At 40.8% G+C, this 23704-nt stretch overlaps 1 protein-coding gene across 1 annotated transcript in view; it reads right to left on the bottom strand.

Moving 5' to 3' along the window:
• Positions 1–10014: 10014 nt before the first annotated feature.
• CERS1 (ceramide synthase 1) overlaps positions 10015–23704 on the bottom strand; it is a 100122-nt gene continuing 86432 nt past the window's right edge. Inside the window, exons 6-7 of the mRNA XM_077475478.1 lie at positions 13219–13364; positions 10015–10344 (exon numbers count right to left, since the gene is read on the bottom strand). Of these exons, the coding sequence (XP_077331604.1) occupies positions 10302–10344; positions 13219–13364 (189 nt within the window). The 3' untranslated portion in view covers positions 10015–10301. The remainder of the gene's footprint in view (positions 10345–13218; positions 13365–23704) is intronic.

Raw genomic sequence — 23704 nt, 5'->3', positions numbered from 1 at the left:
ACCACATTATCTGTAAAGTAGGCAGAAATTTTGACAACCAATTGGTTAAACAGTCTCATGGAGGTGGGGGGGGGGGGGGTAAATACAGCCCCAGCACCATCAGTTCAGAAGTATCCACCATAACACGTAATATAACATTGCGGCCGTCCGGGTCCAGCTCCAGTGCCACAGTCTAAATGTGAGAGGCTTGTGAATTAAAATGCTGACCCCTCGGGAATAATTGGTATATGAGGAGTGATAATGGTGTCCTACCCAGGGTCTCTTAAGACTCAAGAGTTTACTGCCCACCAAGTGGGTCTCTTGTACAATGCAAATCTGGGGATGATATGAATTTAGAAATTGAAAAACCAGTGACCTCTACACGGAGGAGTTCAGTTCCCTGGAGTTCCAAGACACTATGCTACAGTCAGCCATGGGCATTATGGATTATAGAACTAGGCAGGATGATAAGTCCCAAACAACCCCCCTACCCCCACCCCGCCAACCCCAGGTCCAACCTTGAGGAGGCTTAATAACCCAACCCAAATCAGAGGCAAACACGCCTTCAAAGTCGGGAAACGTGCAGACCGGTATCCACAGTCCGGCAGTCAGTACACATTTAGTACTCAATACTTGACCGGATCATAAATGTAGGTGCAGTCTTCCAGCAGCCGCTAGGGGGTACAAACTTGATCAGCGTAGCTGCATAGGGCAACAATTGTGAGAACAGAGGCCATAGGATGGGGGGGGGGGAGTGGACAGTTTGACATCCAAACAGGAGTATCAAAGGGTGTGCAAAGGGATGACAAAGCAACATCTCTATGGAGAACCATGGGACCTGTTGTGTTCCAACAACGGGAAGCAGATAAACTTAGGGAGTTGATCAGTGGCCAGTGTAGAGGAGGTGCAGGCCTATAAGGCACTAGATATCTGTGGCCCATGTAAGCAATCAACTACCAGTAATGCTCATCCGCGAGGCAGGGTGTCAATCCAGGCTGAGGCTTCCTCAGGGTATGTAAAAAACCAGACAGATTCACCATCTTCCACCCGCAGTCCTTTAGTTGCACTTTAGTTGTAGTTGTATTAAATGTTACTTATCTAATATTTAATTGCAGTTATGTAAATGGATACCCTGCACATAGTACTTAAAAGTTATTAAAACATACCCAAATGTAAAATTTTTAATCTGATAGGGCAAATCCTTGATCACTACAGTGACTTTTCACATGAACATTGCTGCCTGGGTTATGAAGTAATAAATTATTTGGTCTATTAAAGAAAACTGTTACACCTTGAAGGTCTTTCATTTTCATCTACAAACTGCAAGAACTGTGTATATTTGTGTAAATTTTATTTAGTATTAGATCCAGTTTAAAATGCCGACACTAATGAATTTAAAGGAATAGTCCGCTTTTTGCAAAACATTTAACCACTTGCTGCCCGTCATATAACAAAATGATGTCGACAAAGTGGCTGCGATATCCTGACCGGACGTCATATGACGTTGCCAGGATATCAAGCCGCTGTGCGTCCCTGGAGGCGCGCATCGTGGCAATCATTGTTGCGGTGTGTCAGTCTGACACACCGCAACTCTCATCTAGATAAAGAGTCTCTGACGGAGACTCTTTACCATGTGATCAGTCGTGTCCAATCACAGCTGATCACGATGTAAACAGGAAGATCCCTTGATCGGCTACTCCTCACTTGCGTCTGACAGACGCGAGTAGAGGAGAGCCGATTGGCTGCTCACGTGACCGGGGGGGGGGGGGGGTCTGTGCTGATTGTTTATCACAGCAGCCCCCGTTCAGATGTCCGCACAGGACCACCAGGGATGGCCACCACACTGGACCACCAGGTATGCTACCCTAGACCACCAGGGAAATGCCAATAAGTGCCCAGGCAGCTGCCAATCAGTGCCATATAAAAATGCCTGCCAGTGCCAATGATGCCTATCAGTGAAATCCAGTGCCAGCCATCAGTTCCCATCAATGCCTTTCAGTGCCCATCAGTGCTGCCTATCAGTGCCCATCAGTGCCACCTATGAGTGCCCATCAGTGCCACCTATCAATGCCCATCAGTGCCACCTATCAGTGCTGCCTATCTGTGTCCATCAGTGCCGCCTATCAGTGCCGCCTTATTGGTGCCATCTCATTGGTGCCACCTCATCGGTGCTGCCTTATCAGTGCCCATCAGTGCAGCTTATCAGTGCCCATCAGGGAAGGAGGAAACTTATTTACAAAATCTTATAACAAAAACAAAAAAACTTTTTTTTTTCAAAATTTTCTGAATTTTTTTATTCGTTTACCAAAAAATAAAAACCGCGGAGTTGATCAAATACCACCAAAAGAAAGCTCTATTTGTAGGAACAAAATGATAAAAATTTAGTTTGGATACAGGGTAGCCTGGCCGCGCAATTGTCATTTAAAAATTGACAGCGAAAGTGCCCTGTATTGAAGTGGTTATTAAATGTTTCCACATTAATAAATGCAAAATATACCTTTTATTTTTGCATTTTTGCCCTGGAGATTTTTCCACCAGTTCTAGGTCCATACAGACAGACCATTTGGGCTGGAAAAAATAAAGAGTGGACTACAAGTACAATGTAGTAATTAAAAGAAAAGTCACTGAACTTGCGCTCCATTGGGATCTACAAGTCCCTCTGACAAGGTGGCAGATGGGGACTTGTATTTTTCCATTCATAGATCCCACGCACAGCTGGGCAGAATTTAAAGCATCTCAGATGTGTACAGAAAGAAGAAGTCCACAATTCAGGTAAGTAGGGAGCAGTCTGGGGTGGAGGAATGTAACTGTGTAACATAAAACATGGTCATAAAGGTGAATGCTCCATGTAATCAGCTTGTCCTTGAAAATGTATCCCATGTACTTAGCATGCATTTTCCCAATGTGGTCAAGATGTTCCTGGCAGAGTGTCCCCAGTGCTCTGTATGCTTAGCACAGGGCTTCAGGTGCTGACTATGTCCCTGGCAAAGAATACCATGTGCTCAGAATGTGCCAGGTAGTGTGTTCCATGACTTTAGCATGTTCTTGGTAGCATGACCTATGAACTTGTTGGGTGTGATTTTCTAAAACTGGAGCGTGCAAAATCTGGTGCAGCTCTACATAGAAGGCAGTCAGCTTCCAGGATTTTTTGTCAAAGCTTTATTGAACAAGCTGAAGTTAGAAGCTAATTGGCTACCATACACAGCTGCGCCAGATTTTGCACTTTCCAGTTTTAGTAAATAAACTCCATTACATCCGTAGCTAATTTACTCAGAATGTCCCTGGCAGAGAACCCCATATGATTGATGTGTCCCTGGCAGAGTGCTCATAGTGATAAATGTTAGAATGTTTCATATATTGGGCAGCACCGTGGCTAAGTAGTTGGCACCTCTGCCTAGCAGCACTAGGGTCATCGGCCTGAATCCCAGCCACAACATTACATGCCTGGAGTTTGCATGTTTTCCTTGTGCCTGTGTGGGTTTCCTCCAGGTACTCTGGTTTCTTACCACACTCCAAAGACATACTGGTAGGTATGGGAAAGATATGAACACTTAATTTCAAGAGAGCTAATTTTCCAAGGATGAGGGCTGCTCTCCAGGACCTAGACTGGGAGAGAATATTGGCATCAATGGGCACAGAACAGAAATGGGAATTCTTCAAAAAGACTGTTGGTGATCTCACTGCAAAGAATATTCCCATGGGCAGTAAGTTTAAAAGGCTAAAAATAAAACCTATCTGGCTCATGGCCAAACTTAAAAAAGCTATAAACTATAAGAAAAGAGATTTTAAAAAATATAAAAATGAAGGAACACTAGTCTCATTTAAATGTTACAAAGAATATAACAGAATATGTAAAAAGGAAATCAAGGATGCAAAAATTCAAAATGAAAGACAGATTGCAAAAGATAGTAGGACAAACCCCAAAATATTCTTCAAATATATTAATAGTAAAAAGGTCAAGTCTGAGCATGTAGGCTCTTTACAAAATAATCTGGAGTGGGTGACTGGGGACAAAGAGAAGGCTAATTTATTAAATACTTTCTTCAGCTCTGTGTATACAAAGGAGCCTGGGGGAACTCGTGTCCATAATGGGGGTGGTAGTGACGCAGCCCCAAATCCACAATGGCTCAAAAGTGATATGGTCCAGAAATATTTGGACAGAATAAAGGTGGATAAAGCACCTGGACCTGATGGCATCCACCCACGGATCCTAAAAGAATTGAGCTCTGTAATTTCAAAGCCATTGTATGTAATTTTTAGTGACTCATTAATGACAGGAATAGTACCACTGGATTGGCGCAGGGCCCATGTGGTGCCTAAATTTAAAAAGGGAACAAAGTCTTTACCAAGTAACTATAGACCTGTTAGTTTAACTTCTATAGTTGGGAAGATACTGGAGAGATTAATAAAAGACCACATAGACGAGTTCTTGCAGGAAAAAAATATTTTAAGCAACAAACAGCATGGATTCATGAAAGACAGAAGTTGTCAGACAAACATGATTTCTTTTTGTGAGGAGGTAATTAATACCTTGGACAGAGGGGTGGCGGTGGACGTGGTATACTTGGATTTTGCAAAAGCGTTCGATACAGTTCCGCACACACGGCTCATGTGTAAGGTAAAGTCTACAGATTTGGAAATATCAGTTTGTAAATGGATAGAAAACTGGCTAAAAGACAGAATTCAGAGAGTAGTGGTTAATGATTCTTACTCTGAATGGTCTAAGGTTATCAGTGGTGTACCCCAAGGTTCAGTGTTGGGACCCTTACTTTTTAATATCTTTATAAATGATATTGGGTCTGGGATCAAAAGTAACATTTCCGTCTTTGCAGATGACACCAGCTATGCAGTGCAATAACGTCCTTACAGGATGTCTCCAATTTACAAGCCGACCTCAATGCTCTGTCTAATTGGGCGACTATGTGGCAGATGAGGTTTAATGTTGAGAAATGTAAAGTTATGCACTTGGGGGCTAAGAAGTAGGCATGCATCATACATTTTAGGGGGAGTACAACTGAGGGAATCCATAGTGGAGAAGGATCTGGGGGTTTTGGTAGATCATAAGCTCAATAATAGCATGCAATGCCAAGCTGCGGTTTCCAAAGCGAGCAAAGTCCTTTCCTGTATTAAGAGAGGTATGGACTCCAGAGAGAGAGATATATCATTTTGCCCCTGTTCAAATCATTAGTAAGACCTCATCTGGAATATGCAGTTCAGTTTTGGGCACCAATTCTCAAAAAGGATATCAGGGAACTGGAGAAAGTGCAGAGAAGGGCAACCAAACTGATAAGAGGCATGTAGGAACTCAGCTATGAGGAAAGATTAGAGGAACTGAATTTATTCACTCTTTATAAGAGATTAAGGGGGGATAGGATCAACATGTACAAATATATAAGGGGTCCATATAGTGAACTTGGTGTCGAGTTATTCACTTTACAGTCAACAAAGAGGACAAGGGGGCACTCTTTATGTCTAGAGGAAAAGAGATTTCATCTCCAAATATGGAAAGGATTCTTCACAGTAAGAGCTGTTAAAATGTGGAATAGACTCCCTGCAGAGGTGGTTCTGGCCAGTTTAGTAGATTGCTTTAAGAAAGGCCTGGATTATTTCCTATGTGTACATAATATAACTGGGTACTAACATTTATAGGTAAAGTTGATCCAGGGAAAATCCGATTGCCTTTCGGGGGATCAGGAATTAATTTTTTTCCCCCTGCTTTAGCAAATTGGATCATGCTCTGCTGGGGTTTTTTGACTTCCTCTGGATCAACTGTGGGTATAGAATTGGGCATATGGGATTGTATGATATTACTATTTATTTTTATTTTTTTGTGGTTGAACTAGATGGACTTTTGTCTTTTTTCAACCTAACTATGTAGGTAAATGGGCCCTAGTATGTGTATGTATGAATGTGAGTTAGAGACCTTAGATTGTAAGCTCATCGAGGGCAGGGACTGGGACTGATATGAATGTACAATATATACTGTATGTATAAAGCACTGTGTAAATTGATGGCACTATATAAGTACCTGTAATAAATAAAATATAGTCATCACGCCCTACACCTAGACAAAGTGAAGGACAAAGTATTTGTCCCTGTCTCAGTGATCCTTGTGACAGCATGTCCCTGGCAGAAAATCCTTTATGGTTCTAGTATTCTTTTATGCTCACTCTATCTCTGGCAGAGCACTGAGTGTAATCAGCATTTCCCTAACAATGTCCATAGTGTTGTGCATGTCCATGGCAAAGAATTCAACATAGTGGAGTATTAGTGTAATCAGCATAGTCCTTGCAGAAGATCCCTTTGTGCTTAGCGTGACAAAAAATCCCACATCGTCAAAACGTCTCTGGCAGAGTGTGCAGTGTGGTTAGCATTGTCCTTGCAGAGTGTTCATTGTTCCTTGTGTGGTGCCCAATTTATACAGACTTTCCCTGACAGAGTGTACAAGCATGTATAGCATGACCTTGCAGGGAGTCAGCTTTTCCACAGTGGAGACCCAATTAGACAAAATGTCCCTGGAAGCATACTCATTGTTTCTAATTAGGAATTTACCTATTTGTCTGAAGCTGCTCGTTTAAATATTGCTAAGTTTAGGCCTTATTCACACTTCACATGACAGGAACATGCAGTCCTGCATTTTTTGGTGAGAGCTGCAGGGCTGCAGAGCTGGAGGCGTGCCTCTGGGTGTCTGTATAAATCCAGGAAGTGAACAGGCAGCAGCTTCAGCTGCCCACAGTTAAAATGGATGCAGCCAGACTCAGTGGAGGGAGATTTCAGCAGCATATTTGGCAAGTACAGAATCACAGTATATATAAAATAATATGCAGAGTGGTTGGAGGGAAGCTTCAGAATGGCAAAGATGTTTTTATTACAACTTATGTGCACAGATTGCAGTTCTTCTTTAAGAACCTGACTTCAGAGCCCTTGTTGTGATTTTGAGAATACATTACCTTCCATTACAAGCAGCTAAAGAGGTTACTGGTGTGTGGTTTTAAAGCTTTTTAAGCCTGCATTCACACCTGAGCAAAATTTATTCCTGGTGATTTTGAAGCATTTTCAAGTGTTTTACAAGCATCCTTTGCACATGTATCAAAGTTCAGGAATTTGTTTCCTGGACTGGGAAAGGGGAGAAGAGGAGTTCAAGAGGAGGAGAGTAGTTCTAGAGGAGTTCTTCAGGTGAAAAAAAACAGGCACACCCATTTAAATTTATGTAGCCAAAGACACTTGATTAGGCTATAAAATTGTATTTCTTTGAGTGCAGGGTATAGAGCCTACTAGTGACTAAAGCTTGGTACACACTACTAGCTTTTTTCATTAATCTGAGCAGGGCTGAATGAAAAGAAAACTGACAGCTTAGGAGGAGCTGCTGTACTAAATATGCAATGTGAGTACATCTATCTCCTGTGCTGTGCTGTGCTATTGTGTTCTGACAGTGGAACACAATAGCACCCGACCAGAACACTCTGGTCAGACCTTTTTCCGTCATGCCTCTTTGACAGACGTTGGCCATCTTCTTTTGGACTGGTTGCAGTACACAAGAGCCGAATGTCAGACAGTTTGTATTGAACCAGCCGATGCCGCCCATGTGTATTGTATTGTATTGAACCGGCCAGATTCATGTGTGTACTAGGCTTAAGTGTGAACAGGCACAATTACAAACCTTGAGATTCGGGATGTTGAGGGTAGTCGGGCATAAACACAATACAAAAAACTCTCAGGTGTGAATGGGCGCTTACTGTTTGTTATGAATATGTAAATAGTTTCATTTACAGGTGCGCACTTTAACAATAGACTAAAGTTAACAAAATTTACTTTATGATCACTGCTTCCATAAAGTAACAGTTACAGCCTGAAGTAACCTCCTTCTTGGTACCGCCAACTTCTGCTTCACTGACACTTGGCACTAACTGGCCTTAGTTTATGCCTCTTATACAGAACCCACAAAAGAAACAGCAATGTTAAAAAATTGTGGAAAATTAAACCTGAATTGAGATCCCTCTAGGATTTGAGGACTATAATTGGTAATTTATGTTATGAGAAAAGAACACCTAAAGTAATTTTTTAATAGCTACTTCAGTAGGCTGGATTAGAAGTTTTAGTATGCTTAACACTGCTGTTTCTTCTAATGTTATTAATTTTAATTTCTAATTCTGACTAAATATATATATATATATATATACACATACATATATATATACAGTGCCTTGCACAAGTATTTGCCTCCTTGGCATTTTTCGTGTTTTGTTGCCTCATAACCTGGAAATAACATGGATTGTTTGAGAATCTGCATCATTTAATTTACAGAACATGCCCACAACTTTGAAGATGTTTTTTTTATTATTATGAAGAAAACAAAAAATAGGAGAAAATAACAGAAAAAGTCAATGTGCATAACTATCCACCCCCCTAAAGTCAATACTTTGTAGAGCCACCTTTTGCGGCTATCACAGCTCCAAGTCGCTTTGGATAAGTCTCTATGAGCTTGCCACATCTTACCACTGGGATTTTTGCCCATTGCTCATTGCAAAACTGCTCCAGCTCCTTCAAGTTGGATGGTTTACATTTGTAAACAGCAATCTTTAAGTCCACAGATTTTCTATTGGATTGAGGTCTGGGCTTTGAATAGGCCATTCCAATACATTTACATGTTTCCCCTTAAACCACTTAAGTGTTGCTTTAGCAGTGTGTTAGGGGTCATTGTCCTGCTGGAAGGTGAACCTCCGTCCTAGCCTCAAATCGCACACAGAGTGGTACAGGTTTTGCTCAAGAATATTCCTGTATTTAGAACCATCCATCTTTCCCTCAATTCTGTCCAGTTTCCCAGTCTCAACTGCTAACAAACTTCCCCATAGCATAATGCTGCCACCACCATGTTTCACTGGTGTTCTTTGGGTGATGTGATGTGTTAGATTTGCGCCAGGCATAGCGTTTTCTTTGGCTAAAAAGTTCAATTTTCTCATCAGACCAGAGCACCTTCCTCCATACATTTTGGGAGTCTCCCACGTGCCTTTTCGCAAACTCAAAACCTGCCATTTTGTTTTTTGCTGAAAGTAATGGCTTTCATCTGGCCACTCTGACATAAAGCCTAACACTATGGATCGTACGGCTTATTATTGTCCTATGTACAGATACTCTAGTCTTTGCAGTGGAACTCTGCAGCTCCTCCAGGGTTACCTTAGGTCTCTGTGCTGCCAGATTAATGCCCTCCTTGCCCGGTCCGTGAGTTTTGATGTGCGGCCGTCTCTTGGCAGGTTTGCTGTTGTGCCATGTTCTTTCCATTTGGTTATGATAGATTTGATGGTGCTCCTAGGGATCATCAAAGATTTGGATATTTTTTTTATAACCTAACTCTGACTTGTACTTCTCAACAACATTGTCCCTTACTTGTTTTGGAGAGTTCCTTGGTCTTCATGGCAGTGTTTGGTTAGTGGTGCCTCTTGCTTAGGTGTTGCAGTCTCTGGTTCCTTTCAAAAAGGTGTGTGTGTGTAATGATAGGTCATGTGACGCCTAGATTGCACACAAGTGGACATCATTTCACTAATTATGTGACTTCTGAAGGTAACTGGTTGCACCAGGACTTTTTATGGGCTTCATAACAAAGGGGGTGAATACATACGCACGTGCCAATTATCAGTTTTTTATTTCTGAAAAATAGTTTTAAGTATAGAATTTTCTAATTTTACTTCACCAACTTAGACTATTGTGTTCTGATCCATCACATATACCGTATTTATCGGCGTATAACACACACTTTTTCCCCCTTAAAATCGGGGGAAAGTCGTGGGTGCGTGTTATACGCTGATCGCCACTGTCTGCGAGTATATATGTGTGTGTGTGTGTGTGTGTGTGTGTGTGTGTCTATATATATATATATATATATATATATATATATATATATATATATATATATATATAAAAATTTATTTAATTTTTATTTTTTGAGAAATTACAGCTGAAACATCAAAATGATGGTTAACCATGCAATAATAATTAAATCCCAGCAATGCATTGAGAAAAAAAACAAAACAAACGCTATTATTTTTAGTTTGTTATATTTAAGAAATACTGTAACATTTCATTAAATTCTGCAGCAAATGCACCTTAAAAAAAAAAAAAAAAGAGGTAATAATGGTCAATAAAAGTTAATACTCTAGTTTCAAGATTGGGAGAATTATGTAGCAGATCTGACAATACAGTAGCTAAATTTAATTAAATATCAGTTATTTGTAACGCCTTGTTGACAGTAAACATGAAAATGTCTTTTCACTGGATGGAGAGAAGGGCGCGGGACCTCTGCTTCAGAGAAGACCAATCTGCGGTTGCTACACTCTCTTTTTCTTTACAAAACCATTTACCATGGGCTGCCTGTGTTAAAGAAATATAGCAATATATTACTGTACTATAATGACTTACATTAAAATGCATTACATATATGAAAAGGTTTTTTTTTTTTACATTTTTCAATTACAATAATTATGTAATGTAATATACCCGAAGTCTGTCAAAGTTTTATAGTGAATTGCATTCCCTATCTTCACTGCATACCTTTCCTACTATTCTGCTGACCATGTAAAGTATTGCTTGCATAAGGTCACCCACATGTTTAAACAATAGAGGTGATGGCTTACATCTTCTAGTAGATGACTTACAAGATTAAATTCCCAGAAAGCTTAACCCTGGCTTTTAAGAAAGTATTTTAACTGGTGTTTTTAATGTGGTTTTATATAATCTTGCACTGGTGGCCCGGACTGGAGATAGTTCATCATTCAGATCTTTACTAGGGGTACCTGCAGTCAGTGATATATGGTGGGTTTTATATAGTTACCTGCCCCTGGTTCAGACATTCCAGTCTTCCAGCATTTACTTCCTTTGTCCCCAAGCTGCAAAGGAAGCTGATACTGGAAGTTGTAAAAGATATGTCATAATAAACTATGTCCCCCCCCAATCGCTGAAGCCCATAGAAGTCTGCCCTATTATTAAAAGTCTAGGTAGTTGTGTTATTGCTCCCCAGGCCAAAGCTTTTCAAACCTCCTTTTTCAAACCTCCAATACTTGGCTCTGCTCTTCCTTCTAAAGCAGGCCAAAAATTATATGATTTTCTTTCCACCACAGGTGGAAGGAAAGGAAATTGCTCGATTCCACCATCAATAATGATTGTGCCTCCCAGAGCGCTATTGTATTCTGCCAACGGGGTGCATGGGAATATTTCCCAGCTATGCAGGATACAATGGTTACTGCTAGTGGCTATAGCCACTGGGAGTAATCTTATGTAGAAAGATTAGACAGGCTGGTTGTACCCAAGTCGATCGATTGTATCAACTTGGATGCAATCAGCCTGCCCATACATGGATCTAAATTTGGTCCCTGCTGAACCAGACAAATTTTGATCTTTGTATGGCAGGCTTAAATGTTTTTAGACTTCTTGTGTAGAAAAGGAGTCTTTTCTTTTGGTGAGTAAAGATCTTATTCAAGGAAAGTGCATTAACCCCTTGCCATTCACACATTGCAGAAAAAGCATGGGTCCATGGGTGTCCAAGGCATCTTCAGTCATGATCAGGTGCCAATGTAATGGGCTACGGATCATGTGACTACTGTGACAGCCATTACAGTGGTTAGGTAATGGGGCCCCTGTCCTGCTGCTGAGGCATAAAGACCCATTTAAAGGGATGTCAGGCCTGGTCAGGAGGAAATTAACACATGCCTTTTTGGATCTTTGGAGCACTATTACACACAAGCTGGGGTTTGACTCTGGAAGCATTACAAAAATATAATTCTATATCTATAGAATCCTCTCTTATAGGTTGTACTCTTTACTGACGAGTAACAATCTGTTTATTATTTTATTTATTCATTTTTATTGAATTTTATTTTATTTATACAAAGATACATAAGACACATCACAAACAACAACAAGAAAAAAAAATGACAAGTTTCAAAAACATCTGACAAAACATATTCATAGCAAAAACAACAACAATAAGCAAAGGGCTGCAATGTACAGTATTCAAAGAAAATAAAGAGGTGAAAAACCACCAATCCATCCAAACGAACTCTGGTAGTTATTCTCCTGTACGGCAGTGCAAGCCTTAGATATAAGTTTGGGCATAGATATACCTTACTCAAAATAACATAGGAAGTAGATATATGAATGTATAACCACAGTAATCTATCTTGGATACATTCCAGTAGGGTCACCTGAGACACTTTTAGCCATGCAAACAATATTTTTTCCAAATGTATTATGGCATCCTCTTTTTTGATACGTTCCCCCCAACCCCCCTAAAGATAGAGACATTAACCTTAATTCAATCATCAACTGTTGGAAGGGCAGGGCAAAGCCACTTCATGGCGATTAATTTCCTTGCCAAAACAGGAGATGATTAATAGCCAGCATTGAGGAGTTATTTAACCCCAAAAAACTCAGCTCCCCAAAACACAACTGAGCGTGACACAGGGAATTTGAATATCGTATATAATGCTTATTATATCCACTATTTCTTGTCAAAATCTAAATTGTTTGGAACGCCACCATAAGAAGTGGATCAGAACACTTGGGTCTCATCTAGGACAAAGACGGGAATCTCTAAGTCCAATTTTATGTAACCACAATCTGTTTACAGGAGCTGCATAGACAGCAGCATAATCAGAAGCATCCGAGAGTAGCCACTGCTGTATGGAATTATATAAAATGTGGTGACTAATACTCATCTGGAATCAGGCCCTGGAAGTCTGTAACTGACCTGCCAAAGTTTTAATTTGTATTATTGCATGAGTAAGTTTAAAAATGATTTCTCTATAATGCCCCATACACACGATCAGAAAATTGTATGGAAAATACCGGTTTCAAAGCGATCGTACGATAATCGGATCATTAGTACAGAGCTTTCAAGAGTTGATCATGACAGTTGATCTGATATTATTCTATTGGACGTGCACGAAAAATGCCAGATCATACGATTTTTGTTCATTACAGAACAGCTATCATTTGAAAATACAATACAAATGCATTACAACACATGACATTACTTCCAAAATTTTTTTCTGTTGTAGGAGAATTTTCGTGACTTTAGTAAACTCATCAGATTCAATCTGAAATTAGCATGCAAAAAAAAAGGAAGATCACTCGTCCGATAATCTCATCGTGTGTACGAACGGGCTTAAGCTTTCAAAGTTGTATCCACAACATGGTCATTTCTGAATTGCCCATTCATTCAGTATTACAGACAGCCATTGAACTTACTTGTTGTCCGAAGTGTTTTTGAGTGAAAATGTTTTAGAATCATTTGAAACTTTTGCTTTCTGGTTTTCAGAAATATCATACTCCCGGACATCATTGACTTCTTTAACTTGACCTGTTAGCACTTTCATGACAAACATCACTATGTACTGAGGAGGTAAATAGAGACACACATTGAGTGGAAAACAGAATACTAAAATACACATTTTTGTTAGTTATTTTTTGACTTGTGCATACTGTTAGAAAATGATCTTGTCACATGCTGAAATGCTGAGGATATATGCAATACTCCACTTTACATTAAACAAGAACTTAGATTGTAAGCTCTAACGAGCAGGGCTCTCTGATTCCCCCTGTATTGAATTGTTTTGTAATTGTACTGTCTGCCCTTGTGTTGTAAAGCAATACGTAAACTGTTTGCACTATATAAATCCTGTATAATAATAATAATAATAATAATAATAATAAACTATAGCCAATTTAAAGAATTGCATGTACTATATGATGCTGTTTTTTAGTCCCCCCTCCAGGACAGTTTTATTCACTGTTGATCAGTAAAAGATTGCATGGTAGCATTGTCAGGTAAGTGACAAACAACTTAAAGCGGAGGTCCACCCTAAAGTGGACCTTCCGCTCATTGGAACCCTCCCCCCCTCCGGCGCCACAATTGGCACCTTTCAGGCGGGAGGGGGTACAGGTACCTGTACAGTACAGGTATCTGCACCCACTTCTGGCGTAGATTCTGCAGAAGGTACGCCCCTTTCCGCAGAATCTACGCCCCTTTCCGAAGGTCCCCCGCTGCCTGCTGGGAAACACACAGATCCCAGAGACAGCGGGGACCATCCTTATTGCGCAGCGCGACTCGCGCATGCGCAGTAGGGAACCGGGACATGAAGCTGAAAGGCTCCACTTCCTGATTCCCATACCCAAGATGGCGGCGGCAGCACCCGAGAGACGATCGAGAGATCGGCTTCGGGTGCCGATATCGCGGGTGCGCTGGGCGGGTAAGTGTCATTATTTTAAAAGTCAGCAGCTGCAGTATTTGTAGCTGCTGGCTTTTTTAAAAAAAAACGGCGGACTCCCGCTTTAAATCTAACCTTAGCTATTTAAGTTGTTACAGCAAGATATATTTTTTTCTTTTAAAAACTGGATTTATTGATTAAAAGTGAATCTTAATGCAGGCCATACATGGTCGAATTTTCTAACATATTTTTTTTTCAAAATCAGAACGTTTTTTTTTTTGTGATCCGATGGTCCCACCATTGATTTTCGAAATTCGGCCAACCAAGCCTTCAATTTCACCTCATGTTGCTACAGAAAAGAATTTTCGTGACCAGGAATCTTCTTTTCTCTCCGTAAATTTTCGTTTCTTATTACATTTCTCGCATGATTCTCCCATCATTGATTAGAATATCGTTAGTTTTTCAAAAAATTTCCAACATGTCCGATTCCTCAAATTTGATTTCCGCACAAAAATCGACTGTTGCTGCAGCCCACTAATGGTGCGAAATTCATATGAAAATTCTTAGATACGATTTTCAAAAGAAAATTCTTTCGAAATTTGAACCGTGTATGGCCGCCAAGTTTTTAGAAAATGTAAAAAAATACTATGCCTGGAGTTGGGCTTTAAACCATAGGAATAAAAGCTGACTGGTCAAAGCAGCCCTGTTTGTGTTATATGGTTTATCATAAACCCTCTGCCATTTCTAGTGGACAGCTTGACCTGTTAAAGAAAGTGGTATAATAATGGATATATTTGCAGGATCAACAGGTAATAGAACAATGGAGAAAAACAAAAACTTCTGTGTTAATGCTAGTAACAGACTGCATCCTGCATGCCATTTTTGTATTTGCCCATAATTCTACTAAGAATATAAAATATTGGCAACATACCAAAGGCTTTATGTATCTATAGACATTAGATACATGATTTCTTATACTTGGGATTTGGACAGCATGATGTGATATCTATAGGATACCTTTGATTAAAACAGTTTACATATACTTTTAAAGATATCCAAATACTGTCCCATGCACTCCATAATGTAACAGGCCTGGTCTGATACACATTCTTTCTTTCTCTGACAACTGAACTCTATGAGACATGTGTGATAAGGGCTATTGCCACGAGAGTAGGAAAGCATTTTATAGCAAAAATTTGTAAAAATCATAACATGGTGATACTAGGCTATAAAGAAAAAGCGGCACCAGCTATAGCTGGTGTTCTATCGAATAGTGCCCTCCGTCGAAAAATGCCTCCACCGGGCTGCGAATGCACAGGATGGAAGGGCACTCCAGCTGATTTCCCATTCAGCTGTTGTGAAGACGCATGCGTAGATCATAGGAGGCAGTATTAGACGATCTGGTTAAGTGCTGAGGGAGACTGTAATTGTCACATTCTTCCTTGCTATTGCGGGGCGGGTTGTGGGTGTCTTGAAGGGTGGGTTTTGTATGTGTTTTAACCCACCCTTAGACAGAGCAAAAACACGCCGTTTATTACACTGAACCCACCTTGCAACAGACAGAAAACACAGCGTTCAATACAGCCAAAACCCTCCCGCAACACTAAGCCTTTGTACACACGGTCGGAGATTCCGTCAGAATGTGTCCGATAGGAGCGTTTTGTCGGATATTCCGACTGTGTGTGGTCTGCATCGGACTGTTTCCGTTGGAATATCCATCGGACCAACTTTTCCAACTTGCCGGAAATATTTTCTGCCAAAATGCTCCGATCGGACATACTCCGATCATGTGTAGAGAATTCCGATCGGACAAAGTGCCACGCATGCTCAGATCAAATTCCTACACCAAAGCTATTGGCTACTAGTGTGAACATAGTCCCGTCGTAACGAAATAACGTCATCACGTCGGATTTTCCGACAACTTTGTCCGACCGTGTGTATACAACAGTTTCGGACATAATCCGTCGTACAAAATCCAACGGATTTGGTTGTCGGAATCTCCGACCGTGTGTACAAGGGCTAAGGCAGAATCTGCCAAGTACTTTCTCTCTCTGCTGTTTGCATAGCGTTGGATAATGCCTCCAACGATGTGCGCATGAGCTGTGTTGACGTCACGCCAGCTGATCAACATATCAGAGTGACGTTTGTTACTACGCATGTGCGGACCCATCGGAGGCATTTTTTTTAGACGGGGGGCATTTCTCGATAGAACACCGACAGCAATGATAAGTGTATTCTGACGGTAGGGACGTCTCCCTGGTGTCAGAATACAAAGGTATAGTGCGAGGATCCCCCATCCACACATTTGAGGTGGATCAAGTCATTTTTTATTTATTTTTTGTTAAACCTGCTGGTTGAACAAAAACAAATGAATTATCTATGAGATGCTTTACACAGAAAGTGAGTGGAAATCAAATATTTTACAGTTGTCACAAAACAAAAGGGTGATAGGAAATCTTCCAATGAGGACACCTATTTTGGTGGCAACTATCTAAGAAGAGAATTGCCCTCACTTAGCACCAGTAGCAGGAAGTGTCATACCTCCCAAATGTCCCAGATTTCGAGGGACTGTCCCTGATTTGGAAGTCCCTCTATCCCTCTTCATTTGTCCCTCATTTTGGTCTGATCTATAGAGTTATATATATAAAATGCACATTTATCTTTCAAAAAGTGTTTCTCAGCACTAAACCTTTCATACAATTTCTAAATTGCTGCATTTGTAAATTTCAAAAGCCAATATAAAAGAATAGTAGTCATAAAAAAAGCACTTGTGGGTTCAACTAATATTTTTTTTGTATAATTATCCTTTAAGGGGCGTGGCATGGTGTGTGTCCTGTGTATACATACTTTTGCTAATAGTTGTCCCTCGTTCCCATCTAAAAAAGTTGGGGGGGGGTGAAGTGTGAGATCAGTGATGACCAGTAACAATACACTGCATGACTGCTCTCACTTGTCACTGCTAGTGGCACAATCTCATTTCCTTTTTCTCTGATTGAAGATTTGCTGAAGTTGTGCACAATTCTCCCTAAAATTAATAACACTTTTTTCTGTCTGATCAAAAGATATAGCAGTAGATTGGAATAAGATCAAGGCACATGTGGCTTGTGAATAGGATAGATTAACATACCTAATTTTCAGTGTCAGGCATTCGGTAACTGCAAAATTGTTGTCAGCCAGGCACATGTCACAAAAATTATTCAGCAAATGCATTCATCAGTTTAGGCCAATATGTATTCTTCTACATATTTTTCGTAAAAAAATCGCAATAAGCATATATAGATTGGTTTTCACAAGCGTTATAGCGTGTACAAACTTTGGGATAGATTTATGGACTTTTTTAAATGTATTTTTTATTGTTTTTCCAGATAATGACAGCAATATGCAAATATTAGCAGGACTGCGACATTGCAGCGGACAAATCTGACCCCAAGTGACTCTTTTTGGGGATCAGTGACGTTATTACAGTAATCAGTGATAAAAAAATGCACTGAACAATTTATAAATGACACTGGCTGGGAAGGGGTTAACACTAGGGGCGATCAAGGGGTTAACTGTGTTCCCTGGGTGTGTTCTAAACTGTATGGGGGGTGGGCTTACTTGGACAACACAGAGATTGCTGTTCCTGATCAATAGCAACAGCAGATCTCAGTATTGTCCCGTGTCAGAATGGGGATTCGCCTTGTTTATATAGGCAGATCCCCATTCTGCCTCTCTGTACATCAAGTTCGCCGGACCCGTGGCCATGCGCTCTCACGGTGCATCTCATGCACAGACTGATGTACAGGTACGTCAGGTCATGCACAGGTCTGTAAGTGGTTAAAAAGATATACATTAAAATTAGGTAAGTGAACATGGGCATGCTTGCCTCGTTATAAATCAACACCAAATTACATAAGTACCGTATTTATCGGTGAATAACACGCACTTTTTTCCCCTTAAAATCGGGGGTGGGGGGGATCGTGAGTGTGTGTTATACGCCAATCCCCATTGTCTGTGAACGGAAAAAGAGCAAGCTGCGCTGAAAAATACAGAGCACCGACGAAAAAGAACGAGCCGTGTGCTTGGCTCTGCTCACAGTCCCGCCGTCCCGCCTCCCTGCTGTCTCTGGAGCGAGCGATGCTGAAAAAGGCCGAGCCAAGTGTACTATGTACTCGGCTAGGCTCAGTCTCGGCTCGGCCCAGTCTGGGCGGGACTGCGAGACGAGCCGAGACGAGTACAGCCGAATACACAGGCTCTGTCTATCTCAGCGCCAGGAAATTTAGAAGTGCTCCAAATGACATTGGGCAAGGCCGCAAACTGCACTAGTCAAGGCTATTTACATGCCGCAAATGACACTGGGCAAGGCTGCAAATGGCACTGAGCATTCTGTAATGATGGACAAGGCTGCAGATGGACACTGATAAGGCTGCATTGATGAGCATTTAAATGTAAGTTTTTTTCCTAAAACTTCCCTCCTAAAAGTTTTTTTCCTTAAAATGCCCTCCTAAACTTGGGGTGCGTGTTATATGCCGATAAATACGGTACCTTCCGGGTTGATTTACTAAAACTGGAGAGTGCAAACTCGAATGCAGCTCTGCATGGTAGCCAATCTGCTTCTACCTTCAGCTTGCTCAGTTAAGCTTTCACAAAACCTGGAAGCTGATTTGTTTCTATGGTAACTGCGCCACACTACAGATCCTCTCTTTTGATGTGATTTGACCTAGACAGCTCTAACAGGTTCCCCACCCCCAAAGCCCCTCTTCCCCACTCCCATTTGTTCTCTTCCTTCTTTCTTTCCCACTTTTCCTTCTTTACAAGTCACATACCCCCAGCGCTATACGAGTCCATTTGCCTCACATAGTATAGTACATATCTCAACAGGTGGCCTGTAGAATACTTGGTGAAAACCTTCGTTTATTGGTGCCTACAGCCTGAACCCATGCTTCTCACCACCAGTTATACTTTCCCCTCAATTCCCCCCATGCTTTTTGTTTTGGACTCGCTACTGAATTATATTATGTATAGTGATATAGGGGGATCTAAATTAGTGGTAGTAGAGTCAGGCCTATGTCTTATGGCTTGTCAACCCAATTCTATTTTAGAAAAAAAATAAAGTTCATTACATCATGATTCATACACAGCATACACATTCATACAACATTCAAAGCAAAACCAGGAAAAGACAAAATAATACTATGCCTTCTGGCTCCTTTTCTTTACAGCAGCACCGCTCAGGCCTTTTGCCTTGGTCCTCCAGAGTCCAGACCATATAACAGCACATCTATGCACATGTACAACAGTTGCAGCTGTCTCAGCTGTCTTTAGTTGCAGTTCCCTGTTGCATAAACCCGCACCCTGGCACCTATATGAAACCCTCTTGTTTCCTAGCTTGAGACCATCTGGCTTTTGGGAGGAGCACACCTGTCCCATCAATGGAGCAAGACCTGGATGCTGTAGGCATTTTCCCACCCAAAGCTCTTTAAAGTCTCTGAACTCTGCAGTCCAATCTGGGAATTACAAAACCTAGAGAAAGCTGAAAAACCACAATTTTCTGCTTCATTCTGGAGCCCTTCACTCTCAATTCACAAGAACCCCATGCTCTCTCTACCTACATTTACACAGTGGCAGGATCTAGCACTGTCACAGTATGTTTCATCTGAATGGAGGCTTTTCTTCTATGTCTCTGAATTTGTAAAGTGTACCACGGTTTTTATCTCATATTTGAAAATGTTTAATAAAAATTATAAAAAAAAAAGGTTAAGTAAGTGTGTTAAGTAATACTTATTCTCAACTTTGCAAATAGCATGTGCTATAGATATATTAAAACAAATCTGTACAAATTAAACACTTTTTTTTTTACACAACTTTCACCCTAGATTCACAGAATTAAAAATAATGTGTGACTATAGGGTGAAAGCTAAGTGAAAATATTTAATAATACCCCCTAAAAATCTCAGTTTATGAAAGTTAGCTTGTATAATAGCAATAACTACATCATTTCTTGAGAAAGTGCTTCCTGTCTGCATATCAATTTCCTACTTTCTTACCCTTCCCGAAAGATCGATTTGGGCAGACTGGGAACCATGGAAAGGTATCCGCTTTGGGGCCCCTATCTCTTTGATTGACATTGAAACAGATTGCAGTAGGCACAGAGAATCTGTCCTATTTGCATTGCCTGTAAGACTGTATTGGACAGGCAGATGCAGAGCTTTGACCAACTGCACTACCCCCATGGTTTACTGTGGCAGTATGAAAGTTGTATTTGGACTTCTAGACATTATTCAGGCACGGGGTCTTTCCGAGGTTGCCTTGTGGATGATCTGGCTCTGTACCTTCCTTTGTGTCAGCTGTTAGTTTACAGTACAAGTGAAAAATTTGTTCTTTCACGGGAATAACTTAATGGGTTTGATTTACTAAAGGCAAATAGGCTGTTCAGGTTGTCACCTTAGCTAAAGAAAAATTCCCTTGCAAAGTGAACAGTCTATTTGCCTTTAGTAAATCAAATCCATTACGTTTCATTAACCCCCCTAGCGGTAATCCCGAGTCTGGCTCGGGGTAGGAATATACTGACAGGAGCGGCAACCCCGAGCCAGACTCGGGATGGCTTCACTCGATGCAGGGGAGGACACAGGGAGCATTACTCACCTTGTCCCCTGGATCCAGCGATGTCCTCCGCGCTGTGCGATCGAGCCGTCCTCCGCTCGATTCACAGTGCTGAATGCCGCCGAGCTCCATTCCCTGCGACGTTACGGCGCACGGGAGCGGAGAACGGCGGCAAATTCAAAAAAGTAAAAACACACTAAACACACACAGCACTGTGATCTTACAGATTACAGTGCTGTATTAAAAAATACACCCCCCTTTGTCCCTAGTGGTCTGTGCAGTGCCCTGCATGCACTTTTATATTATAAATACTGTTTTTTACTGCCTGGAATTTGGAGATTGTCCATAGCAACCAAAAAGTGTAAATTTTTCAGTGTTTTAGGATTTCATTACATTATTGAATAATTTTTATTATTCTTTATTATATTATAAACTTTATCATACCCGGGATGTCTGCTAGACTCTGGTTTGAACAGATTTAAGAGCGTTATTTCTAAGAATTACAGGACTACAAAATAAAAGCCAGATTTCCGTGCAAAATAATTGTACCGCTTTCAGCACCTAATTCCAGACTGAATCATACCGCCAGGGAGGTTAAGTACGTTCATTATGCAATCATGTGCAGGGAAAAATAAATTTTTCAAAAATTTTCCTTGCATGCGATTGGGTATTCTTCGCAAAGTGAATGTTTACTACCCTTCAGTAAGCAAAGGAGAGGAAAAAAAAACTTTGCAAAATGAACAGCCAATTTGCCTTTAGTAAATCAACTCCAATGTGTATGTCCCTAACGACACAGACCTTCTCTCTGCAGCATCTCATAAATGCCACAAATGCAATTCACTGGGCTCATTTCCTGTAGAAAGTGACCAGAAACCTGTCAATATTAACCTCCCTGCTGGTTTTCCCGAGTGTGGCTCTGGGTTAAATTTCACTACCATTAGCGGTAACCCTGGTGCAGTGTACTTGCCTTGTCCCCAGGATCCTGTGATCTCCCCCCAATGTGACCGTGGGCTCTGTCCTCTGCCCGATGCCTCTGTGTGCCGGGCTCCATTCCCTGCGAGCGCCACGATGTACGGGGGAGGAGCCTGGTGGCAAATTCAAAAATTTCAATTCATAATACATACAGTACAGTGTAATCTTACAGATTACATTACTGTATGAAATCATTTCACCTCCTTTTTGTCCGAAGTGCTTTGTCCAGTGCCCTGCATGCAGTTTTATATTATATATACACTTCTTTCTGCCTGAAAACTTGAGATTGACCATAGCAACCAAAAAGCGTCAAAGTGGTTTTAGACCAGCTAAAAAACAGCGATAGTAAATTAGAACACTTGCAGAATTGAGCAATAGTGACTCGTGGGGAAATTCATTTTATTATTATATATTTTTTTTTATAATTATTTATAGTTATTTATTATATTATAATTTATGATTTTGTGTTTCAAACTTGATCATACCCGGGATATCTACCAGACTCTTGTTTGGACAGAATTAAAGAGGAAGTAAACCCTGATGAGTTTACTTCCTCTTTCATTCCCTGCAAAGGCAAAGCATAATGGACTACTATGCATCGCATAGTAGCCCATTATGTGTCACTTACCTGACACAGGAGCCAGCGAAGTCGCCGCAGTCCCCTGTAGTCCGCCGCATCCATCTTCTTGGTGGGGTCTCGCAGCTGCGCCGCTGTCATTCGGCGAAGCCGCGATGACGTCACTCCCACGCATGGGCACGGGAGCCGGCACGCACGGCAGCTCCGTCGTTGAGAATGCCGCGCTCAGTGCGCCTGCGCGCCGCTGTCTACGGCGCATGCGCCATAGACAGCAGTGCCTGTTTTCGGGCAAATATCTCCTAAACCTATAAACCTATAAACCGATATTTCTTGGACCTACAGGTAAGCCTTAATCTAGGCTTACTTGTAGGTCAAAGTGGTTTGTAAGGGTTTACAACCACTTTAAGTGAGTTATTGCTAAGAATTACAGGCCTACAATATAAAACGCTAAATTTCTATGCAAAACAATTGTGCCGCTTTGAGATGCAAAAATCTGACATAATCATACCACCAGGGAGGCTACAATATAGTAAATACCAGGAAGTGAAGCAAGATTGTGCCACTCCTGATGATGTCGTTGTGATGAAACGTGTATTTTGAAGATTACAGCATCATTGCATCACTTCCAGTTTTGGGTTCATGGACTGCATCACGTCCCAGACTTTCTGGTTTTCATGCTTGTTATCAATTTTTACCCATGTAAGTGCATTGCTCTTTATCTTTTAATATAGTTGCTCAATGGAATTATGATATGGAGCTTGATTTTACTATCTCTGTATATATTTGACAATTATGGGGCAGTGGCAGTAAGGAGAAAGGTGAAAGTCAATTCACTGGGTCTGGAATCCATAGACAGCCAAGTGGTGCTGTGAATGCTGGTGGGGAGAGATTTCTGGTAAGTGCAGCAAAAGAAGGGGAGCATATGTGAAGACATGGCACACCGCATGGTTTTCTGTGATCCTTTTGCAGCACCATATTAACAACTTATATTTTCAACACATCACTTTGCTGAACCACTAATGGACTCATAAATTATAGCACTTATCACTTTAATGTTTTTTTTTTTTTTTAAAACTAGCGTATGAATTTAATTCTTATTATTTATCCATTAGGATTTGGCACATTGGTTTACTGAATTATGAATGTTTACTGAATTTACAGCTGGCACTGAGTTTAGGTTTTCCACAATTATTTTTAAAATTCCAAAAGCACATACTGTATATGTACTGTAGGTACCACTTTGAACAAGGGTAAAACTGGTCATTTGTTTACACTTTTTTTTTCTGAGATACTTACTGTAGCACATGCTAGCACATTTTTTTGCCATACCCACTATAACCACTTGCCAACTGCCTAACTGTAAATGTATGTCATCATTTTGATGTAAAATACTGGG

This window comes from Lithobates pipiens, unplaced genomic scaffold (assembly GCF_037356315.1).
Source record: "Lithobates pipiens isolate NorthernLeopardFrog02 unplaced genomic scaffold, aLitPip1_a1.2 Scaffold_13, whole genome shotgun sequence".
NCBI classification, from domain to species: Eukaryota; Metazoa; Chordata; class Amphibia; order Anura; family Ranidae; genus Lithobates; species Lithobates pipiens.
Note: the sequence above shows the minus strand (reverse complement) of the source record. Positions and strands in the feature narration are given on the sequence as shown.